The sequence below is a fragment of the Macaca fascicularis genome, chromosome 10 (genome assembly GCF_037993035.2).
Source record: "Macaca fascicularis isolate 582-1 chromosome 10, T2T-MFA8v1.1".
Taxonomy (NCBI): Eukaryota; Metazoa; Chordata; class Mammalia; order Primates; family Cercopithecidae; genus Macaca; species Macaca fascicularis.
The window spans coordinates 90,491,930-90,505,868 of NC_088384.1; the positions used below are offsets into that span (position 1 = coordinate 90,491,930).

The 13,939-nt window shown below is 38.9% G+C and overlaps 1 protein-coding gene across 11 annotated transcripts in view; it reads left to right on the forward strand.

Annotated features, from left to right (window-relative positions):
- ITCH (itchy E3 ubiquitin protein ligase) overlaps positions 1-13,939 on the forward strand; it is a 137,832-nt gene that overhangs the window by 80,047 nt on the left and 43,846 nt on the right. For 10 of the 11 annotated variants that reach the window (XM_005568767.5, XM_074005092.1, XM_045362790.3 and 7 more), the window contains 3 exons: positions 226-400; positions 4,331-4,400; positions 12,428-12,512. In XM_005568767.5, the coding sequence (XP_005568824.1) occupies positions 226-400; positions 4,331-4,400; positions 12,428-12,512 (330 nt within the window). Of the gene's footprint in view, positions 1-225; positions 401-4,330; positions 4,401-4,676; positions 6,344-12,427; positions 12,513-13,939 lie in introns of those variants that run through there. The other variant, XM_065521777.2, reaches the window with a different exon arrangement.

The following is a 13,939-nucleotide window of genomic DNA, read 5'->3' on the forward strand; positions in this document are numbered from 1 at the left end:
GAGACTTACTCGCTAAATATGTATTGCATTTTAAGAACCTAGCTAATGTATCTTACGAACTTTCAAGAAATAAATTTTTAGAAACATTTCTCTTAAGTTTACTTACAAACTATTTAAAAACGCATAAAAGAGTCCATATAAATTAAAAGTAGTTTCTCAAGGTAAAATCTTCTGTTTCACAAGTATTTGTTGAATTAGCTTGTTTTTTTTTTTTTCCTGATTTAGCTGGGAACGGCGGGTTGACAACATGGGACGTATTTATTATGTTGACCATTTCACAAGAACAACAACGTGGCAGAGGCCAACACTGGAATCTGTCCGGAACTATGAACAATGGCAGCTACAGCGTAGTCAGCTTCAAGGAGCAATGCAGCAGTTTAACCAGAGATTCATTTATGGGGTGAGCAGGCTGTTGTTTAATAAACTAGTAAGAGTATTTTGTTTCTAGCCCCTTCCAGCATATGTCATGGAAAGCACTAAAAAGAAGGTGCAAGTAGCATGGCAACCCAGTTGTTGCTGTTAGTAGGTATTATTTTTAGACCTCGTCTGGGGTATTCTGTGTGTGATCTAGTCTTTCCTTTTAGTAATTTGCTTAAGTCCAACTTCCTTTTCTTTTTAATGTCAAAAATAAGCAAAAAAGAAGTTAGGACAACTTAAAATTCATGAACAAAAGAACAGTAAAAATAAACTCAAGCAGCTTGAAAATAATTAAAACATTTCTAAATTTGCTAGTGACTTGGGTCTAAGAGCATCTGACTCTAACGTGGTTGTACAAAACTGATGATAGAGTTTAACCACTTTTTACCATTTGGAGGTAAGGCTTACCTAAAAAATTATTTGGTACTCTGGCAGACTGAAGAAATTTGATCCTTTATAGGAGTATGCTTACCGTATTATTCTGTCTTTAAATCTTTATTATCTTTGATATAAAATCATTTCCCTTCTGGAAACAAATGCTTTAAATTTTACATATTTTCCTATAGAGCAATATTGCAGTAATAGTGTAAGTACACCAAAATCTTCCTTTGCTATGCAGTCTTTGGTGGTAGGAATTTTATAATCTCTCAAGTCATACGGTATCATTGATCTTTTCTCTGGAGGAAAAGGAAAATAATCCATTGAGAAATTTGATTCTCTGTGCCAAACAAGATGGATATGTTATATAGAACCTAAATGGAAGAAAATCAAATCTTAAAAGAGCTCAGGAGAAAATGCCCCTCTCCATCACCATCTCTTCCCCTCCACTGCCATTGGTATCATCCCTGTTAGAATTCATCAGCGTAAAACAGCACCTTTCACATTCCTGTCCTGACCAGGCATGGCTTTATCCCTTTTCTTCATATTCTTGCCTATTCCTGATACCTCATCATCATAATAGTCAGCACTCACTGATGTAGACAAATTCACCTTTATCAGCAGCCTTCCCTTTGTTCCCTGCTTATGACTCAGGTACTTTTCTTTCATATAACAATTTTTCCTGCCACTTTCTCTGAACAAATGTTAACTATATTTCCCCTCCCAGTGGTTTTAAAGCTGAAATTAATTGTGTCTCTTGTGTACTTTACCCTTCTTTTCATTTTTTTTTTCTGTGCTATTTTACATCTTCCTTTCTAAATTATAATCACCTGTGGTATGCCTGGCCAAATTTCTTCTAGGTTTGAATGCCTAGCTTGCCTGCCTTCTTTAAAACTAGTTTCCACATGGGTGTTCAGTGGAAAGAGCATGGGCTTTGGAGTCAGACACGTCTGGGTTCAAATCCTGGTTCCACAGTTAACTTTCTTTGTATGACTTTGAGTTAGTTACTTAACCTTATCAAGACTTATTTCTTTTATCTGTAAAATAAATACAGATATAAAATTGCCTCAGTTTTTCTGAGGATTCTTTAAAATAAAGTTCCAATATATTTGGCACGTACTGAATGCTTAGAAATGTTAGTTCCCATCTCTTCTCTTCTTCATATTCACCTCTGTATATGTACCCTTTATCTCATTTTTGCATTACATAATCTTTCAAAACATTCTTTTAGAAGAGAGATTTAGCAGATTTCTGGAGCACCAACTGTATATTTTGACTACTGTAAACCTGACCGATTTAGGACTCAGGGTCTTTGGAATTTTTTTTTAAGGGCAGCTTCTCCTTCATCATCTTGTTCCCCCCCCCACCAATCCAACATAATCTGAACAATTTTCTGAAATTTTTACTCTTTGTACTTGATGTAGAGTGGTTTGAAATCACATAGAATCTAAACAGCCTATTTTAGTTAACATAGCCAAAGATATAAGCTGAAATGAATTAATTTAACATCCTTAATAACATTTACTTTAAAAATGATGGGGTGTTGCTGAGAAATAGTCTGTTTATTGAGTATATGAAGTGGCCTTTGGCTGCCATTGTTGTTGTGACTGTTACTAGCATACAGAAACTGTCATACACCCAGCATTTTAAGTCTCAGAGTGGATATGGTTGATGATAAAACATTGTGTAATGGTTCTTTCTAGTCCATGGCTTAATTGTGTATGTCCCTAGTTTATCTGTCCAGGGAGAGCCAGTGGGGTTGGCTTCAGTCTTAAAATTGTCAGTACAGTATGTCTTGTGCCAAACATTTCAGACCTCATCTGTAACTTGGGCTCAGACCTTTTGTAGTGTTTCCTGCTGGCCTCCCTGTCCTCACATCTTTTCATAATCGTGTCTATCAGGAGGAGGAAGGCAGTTCTCGACAGCACTAAATCCAAGTTATTATATCAGTAGTGTAATATATCTCATATCCTTCAAGACCTCATCAATCAACCAGGTTTCTGTAATAGGCCAGTGACAGGGGGTTGGAGGGGATGGGTAAAGAAACAAAAAGAGATAGCAAGGGAGCTGCTCTATGTTGAGATTTAAGAGAAACAACCAAATGTAACGTAAGGACTTTGTTTGGATCCTGATTTTAACAAATAAGCAATCATGCATTTAATTACAGATTAGGTATTAGATGATAAAATTAACATTGATTCTTTACTACATGTCATAATGACATTGTGATTATGTAAGAAAATGTCAACTGGGTGCAGTTACTCATGCCTTTAATCCCAGTACTTTGGGAGGCCAAGGTGGGCGGATTGCCTGAGGTCAGGACTTTGAGACCAGCCTGGCCAACACAGTGAAACTCCGAAACTCCGTCTCTACTAAAAATACAAAAATCAGCTGGGCGTGTGGCACGCGCCTGTAATCCCAGCTACTCAGGAGGCTGAGGGAGGAGAATCACTTGAACCAGGAGGTGGAGTTTGCAGTGAGCCGAGATCCTGCCACTGTACTCCAGCCTGGGTGATAGAGCAAGACTCTATCTCAAAAAAAAAAAAAAGAAAAAGAAAAAAATTTTTAGAGAGGCATGCTAAAATATGTAGAGGTAAATTAATGTTTGATTTTCGCTTCAACAAAGAACAGGAGAAAAGAGATAAAGAAACTTGGCTAAGTCTTGATCAGTGTTGAATCCTGGTGCTGGGTATGTGGGATTCATTGTCCTATTTTACTTGTTTTTTTTCTTCCCCATAGTAAAATTATGTTTTATGCAGTTAGACTCTTGTTTATCTTACTAAAGAAGAAAGGGTTGAACCAAGTCTTACAGGGTAACCATATAATTATCTCTACTTAATTATACATTTAAATCAAAACATTTAATATCCCTACACGGAGTCAGCATGACTTTTGTTTTCTTTTTCCGAAGGTTGACTCTTACTTTGCTTTTATCTTATCTAGCCAAATCTTTCTCTCCACCAATGTGATCACTGGAAACAGAACTTTTAAGAAGTCTTCCATACAGTTCTAGGCTCATTAACACTTTCCAGCCGGAATCCTTTCCTTTCACTCATCTGACAGCCCACTCTTCCTGTTCCCCCAACTCTCTTCTCATAATTCTTTGTATGTCATATGTTCAGTATTTGATCTTCTGTTTTTGAGTTACACATGCAATATTTTTCACCGTCATCTGATGATTCTGGGTACTGGTATTATAAATTACTTTTGCGGGGGGGGTTATATGTTTTTCTAATTTTTAAATTATTGATGTAAAATTTGTAGCACAAAGGAAAAAATGGTCATTTTGGGGATGAGAATTACATATTTGTATAATATTTTAATTTTAAATAATTTTAAATGTTAGGTAATGTTTGCACAGGTTTTTTTTAAACCAAACCAAAGTGTATTGGCATTTATCCATAACCTTGTGACACTTCTTTAAGATGGCAAACTCTCTGTGTTATACATTGCCAGGAAAGGAAAATCAGAACTCATAAGCTTGCTGTCAGATAATTTGTTGTTAATAGTTTCATCACTTCTTGGTTCTTTTTAGAATCAAGATTTATTTGCTACATCACAAAGTAAAGAATTTGATCCTCTTGGTCCATTGCCACCTGGATGGGGTAAGTCACCTGAGTTTCTTCACTGAATTCTGTCATTTCATTTTTTTTTCTTCCAATTCTGTCATTTTAAAACAGATATTTATGTCTGATACTGTGCTGTTGCTTAAGTGAATGTCTGGGAAGTTTTTTTTTTTAATGTATCAGTTTAATTTACAAGTAGGCGTTAAATTCCCCAAACATTAAGTGGACTCTTTAAAACTTTTATTGACACTCAGAATTATTTTACTCTTCTACAGTTTAAAAATACTGATCACCCAGCAATAAAAAAGGAATGGCGTGTTGATACACACAGTAGGTCTGGGTGGACTTCAAGAGTAATTTGCTTAATGAGGAAAGTCAGTCTCAAAAGATGACATCCTGTGTGATTCAATTCATATAACATTCTCAAAATGACAAAACTAGAGATGGAGACCATATTAGTACTTGTCAGGAAACAGGGTAGGTGGGAAGTGGATACAAATATTAAAAGGTAATGTGATGATGACGATTCCATCATACAAGATGATTCTGTATCTTGATTTTGGTGATAGGTGATTATGTAAATGTATACATGAGATAATGCATAGAACTATACATTTACAGAAATGAACTCAGCTTTTAAACATGATGAAGATTTAACAATGTTTGTGGTTAACAATAATGTACCAATGCCACTTCTGTGGTTTTGATACTGTACTATAGTTATATAAGATGTCACCTTCGGAGAAAAATGAAGTATATGTGAGACTTGGTGCAATGTTTTACATCCTGTGAGTAATAATTAATTCAAAATAAAAAGCTTTTAAAAAAATTGTGATCACATTGGTTCTCCTAAAACAAGGCTCAGAGTTTGGTTAAGTTGGCATTATCTGATAGAAGAGTGGAAGGAGCACATGTGAAGGTGTCAACTTCATGCTCTACACCATGGAGCTCATGAGCGTGTCCTGTTATTGAGGATATTTGATACCTCAGTTATTAAAATAGACCTTAATAGACTTTAAGCTGGACCTACCCTACTAGGTTCTATTTTATAGTGTTATGTAATACTCATAGCATTATAGCAAGGTTTCAGAATAAAGATGGCAATATAGAAAGTTTTGCATAGAAGCAAGATAATAATATAATAGAAAGTGGACAGCAACATAAAGTCCATTGTGGAACTAGAGTTTTGTCTTAAAGAGCTGAAGATATTTCATAATATTGGGATAAATTCAGAAAGTGATATTTCTAGATTGGGAAAAATTGGTCCTCAAGATACATTGCTCTAGCAGTACTGAGTAATGGAGAAAAAATATTGGTGTGTTAGGATCACATGAATGGGGTTAATAAATGCTACTAGTGGTGTACACTTTTCTTTGAGAAATCTCATTGCTCTTATTTAAAGGTATCTATTCTCAAAACACTTCTGTGAGTCAATAAGGTAAAAAATGTATTAGGCCATACTTACAACTGTTATTGTTATTAGCTTACAACAACAGGGGGACATACGAAAGTTGTGGGCCAGGTGCAGCAACTTATACTTCATAATCCTAACACTTTAGGAGGCCAAGGCAGGTGAATCACTTGAGTTTAGGAGTTCAAGACCAGCCTGACCAACATGGTGAAACCCCATCTCTACTCAAAATACAAAAAAATTAGCTGGGCGTGGTGGCGTGTGCCTGTAATCCCAGCTGCTCAGGAGGCTGAGGTAGGAGAATCACTTGAACCTGGGAGGCGGAGGTTGCAGTGAGCCGAGATCACACCATTGCACTGCAGCATAGGTGACAGAGCGAGACTCTGTCTCAAAAAAAAAAAAAAAAAATTAACCAGGCATGGTGGTGCTTGCCTATAGTCCCAGCTACTCTTGAGGCTGATGTGGGAGGATCGCTTGAGCTTGGGAGTTTGAGGCTTCAGTGAACCAAGATCACGCTATTGCACTCCAGCCTGGATGACAGAGCAAGACCCTGTCTCAAAAAAAGAAGAAAGTAAGTTGTGAGTTTCTGTCTTTACCAAAGCCTGGCAGCCTGGAGTTAAGGAGTCCTCTGTTTCTGTTGAAGCCTAAGAGTGGTCAGTGAATGGTTAGGATGAAGCACTTTAGAAGAGGGGATGTTGCCCTTACAAGGCATATTAAACTTAACCTGTCAGATTGCGTTCCCAGACATTGATGGTTTTATTTTTAGAGTTTCCCAGCTTTATTTCTAGAGTTGTATGCCTTACGTTAAAGAAGGAGAAAAAAACTCATGCACTAAAAGGATATATCCAAAGGATATGTATTTATCCTCTTAATTTTATTGCAGGCCAGGCATGGTGGCTCACACCTGTCATCCCAGTGCTTTGGGAGGCCAAAGTGGGAGCATTGCTTGAGCCCAGGAGTTGGAGACCAGCCTGGGCAACATAGTGAAAACCTGTCTCTATAAAAAAATACAAAAAATAGTGTGGGTGTGGAGGAACACCTCCGTAATCCCAGTTACTTGGGAGGCTGAAGTGGGAGGATCACCTGAGCCTGAGAAGTCAAGGCTGCAAGTAGGCCAAGATTGTGCCACTGTGCTTCAGCCTGGGCAACAGAGTGAGACCCTGTCTCAAAAAAAAAAAAAAGTTGCAGAAAAACTGTGACTTGCTTCATGGTTATGGTCAGAGACAAACTGTTTTACTCCTTCTCTAGGGCAGGTGTAGAAAAAATTGCCTCTTGCTTATAGAAACCTGAATTGTGAGCTACATTTCCTTTATCAGAAAAGCCTTTCCTGCAAGCTGGTCCTTGCCTTGTGTATTCATCATTTTGTTTAACATCCAGATCTTTCTCATTTTTACTTTAGCCAACAATACTTTGCTAAAATACTGTGTTAAAGATCCAGCTTAGCCAGGTTATTAGAGTCTTGTTCTGTTATCTTACAGTCTGCTTATTTTTAGGTTTCACATTTAACATGTTGAAGTAGTGCCCCTTCCTATAGGTGTTTATGATTATCCTACTCGGACTGAGCACTACTTTATAACCCGCTGCCTTTGGGGCATATACCTTACTTGTAGAACCAGTGACAACACTGGTACTATATCAGATGAAGTGACCCACCTGACATACTTTCAGGATTGACCCAGGTTGATAGAATCCCAGATTACAGCCTGTACCCTTTCAGACTTTTATATGCTAAGACTAGACATTACTACCTCATAAGCTGACAGTGAAGAATTTGTTTTTTAGAGATGGGATCTCCCTGTGTTGCCCAGGCTGTTCTCCGGCACAGTAATTGCACACTACAGCTTTGAACTCCTGGCCTCAAGCAATTTTCTTGCCTCAGCCTCCTGAGTAGCTGGAATTACAGTTGTGTGCCACCATGCCTAGCTAGGCAATGAAGAATTTTTAACACATGCACATACTATAGAGGGTAGAGAACAAAGAACACTTTTGGTTCACCAGTATTATTTAATAGGGCTTTGTGTAGGTGCTTCTCCAATCAAGTATGAAGATATTTCCTAATTTTCCTAGTTACTGTGAAAGAATACATAGAATGACAAGAAGTATCTGTTTTTTACTGTTTTATTCATTATTCATCAAGTCAGGAAGTGTTCTAATGTGCATTTGAATTTGATGTTCAGTAATTTCAGTATTGTTTATCATGTGATTTTTCTTTTTTTTTTGGATACGGACGCCCAGGTTGGAGTGCAGTGGCCGGATCTCAGCTCACTGCAAGCTGCATCTCCCGGGTTTACGCCATTCTCCTGCCTCAGCGTCCCGAGTAGCTGGGACTACAGGCGCCTGCCACCTCGCCCGGCTAGTTTTTTGCATTTTTTAGTAGAGACGGGGTTTCACCGTGTTAGCCGGGATGGTTTCAATCTCCTGACTTCGTGATCCGCCCGTCTCGGCCTCCCAAAGTGCTGGGTTTACAGGCTTGAGCCACCGCGCCCGGCCTATCATGTGATTTTTCAACAAAGAAATCAGTTCTACAGCCACAGCACTTCCTCTCATTAAGTAGATGAGCCTTCAGTTCACAAGTGTGTCAAGGCTGATCTCAGCAGCATATACTTAGAATATATACGGGAAAAATATTTGCTATTAATTTTCTCTTGCCTCATGTTATCTTCTGAAAGGAAAATCTCGGTCTGAAATCTGAACTTTGCTGACAGGTAAAGATGAACGGCAATTACAGTGGCTCACACCTGTAATCCCAGTACTTTGGGAGGCCAAGGCTTGTGTCCAGGAGTTCGAGGCCAGGCTGGGGCAACATGGTGAAACCCTATCTTTACGAAAAATACAAAAATTAGCTGGGTGTGGCATGCCTATAGTTCCAGCTGCTTGGGTGGCTGAAGTGGGAAGATTGCTTGAGCCTGGGAGGTCAAGGCTGTAGTGAGCTGTGATTGTATCACTGTACTCCAGCCTGGGCAACAGAGTGAGACTGTTTCAAAAAAAAAAAAAGAAAAAAGTTGAGTATGTGCTCAGCTATATACTTAGGGTATTATTTTTAGGTTATAAAAATTATTTGAATATATATTTTTAAACAAGAAAGTGAATTCTGGCCAGGTGTGATGGCTCATGCCTGTAATTCCAGCACTTTGGGAGGCTGAGGCAGGTGAATCACCTGAGGTCAGAAGTTCATGATCAGCCTGGCCAACATGGTGAAACCCTGTTTCTACAAAAAATACAAAAATTAGCTGGGAGTGGTGGCGGGTGTCTGTAGTACCAGCTACTTGGGAGACTGAGGCAGAAGAATTGCTTAAACCTGAGAGGTTGAGGCTGCAGTGAGCTGAGATCGCGCCACTGCACTCCAGTCCAGCCTGGGTGACAGAGCAAGGCTCCGTCTCAAAAAAAAAAAAAGAAGAAGAAGAAGAAGAAAGAGAGAATTCTGTATTCTGCAAATAAATTTTTAAAATTTAATGCGACTGCCAAGACATGAACTTACCTTGCTGTCATGTTAACAGGAGCAAGCTGTAACACTGTGGGTGATTATGTTTTTGTTTAGAGACAGCCTTTGAGTTGGTGATAAGCTTATGCACTGAAGATGCCTTGACCAGCAAAACCTATGTGTCATGAGAGGCAGAGCCCACTTTTCTGTATATTTTGCACATTGGAGTTCTATTTTCATTTTAAGCTCAGCTGACATAGAAGGTAGCTTTTTTTTTTTTTTGAGACGGAGTCTCGCTCTGTTGCCCAGGCTGGAGTGCAGTGGCCGGATCTCAGCTCACTTCAAGCTCCGCCTCCCAGGTTCACGCCATTCTCCTGCCTCAGCCTCCCAAGTAGCTGGGACTACAGGTGCCTGCCACCTCGCCCGGCTAGTTTTTTGTATTTTTTTTAGTAGAGACGGGGTTTCACTGGGTTAGCCAGGATGGTCTTGATCTCCTGACCTTGTGATCCACCCGTCTCGGCCTCCCAAAGTGCTGGGATTACAGGCTTGAGCCACCGCGCCCGGCCAGAAGGTAGCTTTAAATGTCAGAATCAAGTTTGTGATACTCACTAGTTACATCCATTGTAACCTCTGTTATCACTGCTACTTGAAATCATAGAATCAGTGTTGGAAATAAATATTACCAAATACGAATTGACAAGACTATAATTTGGCCTAAAACTGATCCAAATGATCTCAAGTGTTATTTGAGAAATAGTTACCAATTTTTCTTTTTCTTTTTTCTTTTTTGTTTTTGAGATGGAGTTTTGCTCTTGTCGTCCAGACTGGAGTGCAATGGCACGCTCTTGGATCACTGCAACCTTTGCCTCCCAGGTTCAAGCGATTCTCCTGCCTCAGCCTCCCTAGTAGCTGGGATTACAGGTGCCCACCACCATGCCCAGCTAATTTTTGTATTTTTAGTATAGATGGGGTTTCAACCCTGTTGGCCATCCTGAGGTCATGAGTTTGAGACCTTAGCCTCCCAAAGTCTCCCAAAGTGCTAGGTCATGAGTTTGAGACCTTAGCCTCCCAAAGTGCTAGGATTACAGGCATGAGCCACAGTGGCCAATAGTTAACCAATTTTTCAAACCACAGGAAATAAAAATTAGCCATGTCAACCTGGATTAAGCTTAAATTTTTGTTTAAAATGCTGATTTTTAGAAACTAAGCTTTTAAAGAAGTTTGAATTCATTCTATGATCTTTAATACATCAGTTATTCATTTTGAGACATGTTGAACAAATAAAAAATTAAGGATACAGGAAGAGTCCCATCTTTTGAAGAATTCATTGGTAATGGGACAGAGAAGTCAGTAGTTCAAAATTAGCAGAACTTAAATTAAAATTTCAAGTCTATTTAACTTGTTTAATTAAAAGAGAAAATTATACCCACTTTTTTTTTTTGAGACAGAATGTTGCTCTCTCGCCACGCTGTAATCCAGTGGCACCATCTCAGCACGCTGCAACCTCTGCCTCCCAGGTTCAAGCAATTCTCCTACCTCAGCCTCTCGAGTTGCTGGGACTGCAGGTGCACACCGCCATGCCCAGCTAATTTTTTTTTTTTTTTTGTATTTTAGTAGAGACGGGGTTTCACCATGTTGCACAGGTTGGTCTTGAACTCCTGAGCTCAGGCAATCCACCCGCCTCAGCCTCCCAAAGTGCTAGGATTACAGGCGTGAGCCACTGTGCCCGGCCAATATCCACATCTTCTAAACCTTAATGGGGAAATCTCAGGAAAGAAGGTAAAATTTTGTAGACTGGGAACAAGAAAACAAGGAGAATTCTAAAGCAAGAGGCAGTTGGGGAACAAGCAGCAGCTTTAGATGCAGTAATTAGAGAACTGAGTTCTGTTTCCTATCCCTTGTATAGAAAGTTACTGTAGATATTTAGGATTTTGGAACTGGGTATATTAAGGAACGAGATATGTTAAGTATATTAAGAAATAAGGTCTTTTCTAGTTGAGTAATGCCTGGCATATACCAAAAAAATTACATTATTTCCTTATTTTATGTATATTTTTGTATATTATGTGTGCACGCACATGCACATATATATATATATATATATATATTTTTGTGTGTGTGTGTGTGAGACAGGGCTCACTGCAGTCTTGACCTCCCAGGTTCAGGCGACTTTCCTGCTTTAGCCCCACAAGTTGCTTCTGTGTCCCATTACCAATTAATTCTTCAAAAGATGTGACTTTTCCAGTATCCTAAATTTTTAATTTGTTCAACATGTCTCAAAATGAATAACTGATGTATTAAAGATGACAGAATGGATTCAAACTTTTTAAAAAGCTTAGTTTCTAAAAATCAAATTGCGTAAGTTGCAGGGCTAAGGCAGGAGGATTGCCCAAACCTGGGAGGTCAAGGCTGTAGTGAGCTGAGATCACACCACTGCACTCCAGCCTGGGTGACAAAGTGAGACCTTGTATCCAAAAAAATTATATATATATGTGTGTGTGTGTGTGTGTATGTATATTTACATATACAAATGTATATTTAATGTATATTAAATATATATATTAGTGGGCTGCCAGCACGGCCCACTAATTTTTTTATATTTTTTGTAGAGATGAGGTTTCACCATGTGGCCCAGGCTGGTCTCAAACTCCTGAGCTCAAGCATTCTACTCACCTTGGCCTCCCAAAGTGCTGGGTTTACAGGCCTGAGCTACCCCGCCTGGCTCCTTATTATATTTTAATGAATGAAATGATGTGGTATGGAAAAAAAAAATCCCTAAATGGAGACCTGAGTTTCCATCTCATCTCTGCTACTTAATTCTGAGGTTTCAGGTAGATTATTTAACCTATCTGAGTTTTCTTATCTTAAGGATAAAGATGAATTCACCTACCCTATGGGACCATTAAGAATAAAATGAAGGTCCTGTGTGAAAAACCAAATACCTGTCCATTATTCTTGCTGCTGTTGGTTGGATTGAGTAGAAAGGTCCTATGATTAGGACATTATAAAGTACGTCTACGTAGCTTCTAAGATGTAATACTTCTATAACTTCAGTAAGGATGTGCATTTAATAGTCAAAGAATAAATTAAACCTTTTAAAGCTGTGATTTAAAAACTGTAAAATAAACAATGCAATGAGAAATGGGCAAATTCAGATAATTTTATTTTACCTTGAGCAAGAAGACTATGCCAATGCTAATGCTTTGCTTTCCCCCGCCCCTGCCTTTCCCAAAGAGAAGAGAACAGACAGCAATGGCAGAGTATATTTCGTCAACCACAACACTCGAATTACACAATGGGAAGACCCCAGAAGTCAAGGGTAAGAATAGTTACTTGTGTATATTTAATCTCTTAAAGATTATACCTTATTTCTAACAACTGAAGAAAATCAAAGTTCATATTCTTTTGCCAAAGACCTAAAACATTAATCACCTACATACTTTGGAAAGAGGAAATTATACTACTATTTTCATCTAATGGAAAGTTTGAAGATTTCTTCAAAGTACAGGAAAAATCTTTGGCTGGGCATGGTGGCTTATGCTCATTATCCCAGCACTTTGGGAGGCCAAGGAGGGAGGATTATTTGAGGCCAGGAGTTCAAGACCTTTGTAACCAGTGAGACCCTGTCTCTACAAAAAAAATCCCCAAAAGTTGGGTGTGTTGGCATGTATACCTGTAGTCCCAGCTACTTGGAAGACTGAGGTGGGAGGATCACCTGAGCCCAGGAAGTCGAGGCTGCAGTGAACTGTGATTGTGCCAGTACACTCCAACCTGGAGGACAGGTTTAGGCCTGTTTCAAAAAAAAAAAGATAGAAAAAACAAAAAAATTACCTGGCACATGAGAATATACTTATTAACATATATATATATTATTTTTAATTACTAAGAACAGATTAGTGATTCTAAATCAGGATTTCTTAACCTGAGATCACTGGTTAAGAATCCAGGGTATGTGGCTTCAAGGGGGAAGAAAATACATACTCAGTTTTATTACTCTTTACTGGAAATTTAGTATCTTCTTCCATTATGAAAGTAGGCTACTACCATGTAGGATTAAGAATGCCTAGGACTTTGCTATCAGTAGAAGTCAAAGGATGTTAAAAAATATTCTGTGGTGGCCGGGCGCGGTGGCTCAAGCCTGTAATCCCAGCACTTTGGGAGGCCAAGACGGGCGGATCACAAGGTCAGGAGATCGAGACCATCCTGGCTAACACGGTGAAACCCCGTCTCTACTAAAAAAAATACAAAAAACTAGCCGGGCGAGGTGGCGGGCGCCTGTAGTCCCAGCTACTTGGGAAGCTGAGGCAGGAGAATGGTGTGAACCCAGGAGGCGGAGCTTGCCGTGAGCTGAGATCTGGCCACTGCACTCCAGCCTGGGCAACAGAGCGAGACTCCGTCTCAAAAAAAAAAAAAAAAATTCTGTGGTTGTTGCAGATATCTCTAAATACTTGTTTACATACATCATTACAAGGACTTGCTAGTTAATTTATTAATAAAGAGATATATATATTATCACAAGGTTCTCTCTTCGTTGCCCAGGCTGTTCTCAAACTCCTGTCTTTAAGCAATTCTCCTGCCTTAGCCTCCTGAGTAGCTGGGATTACAGGAATAATGTTTTGACAATTATGTATATATAATGGTTTATCTTTGTAACATTTTATACTAGTATGCATATTAGTTTGCTAGGGTTGCCTTAACAAAGTACTACAAAGGAGGTCGCTTAAACTACAGAAATGTGTTGTCTCA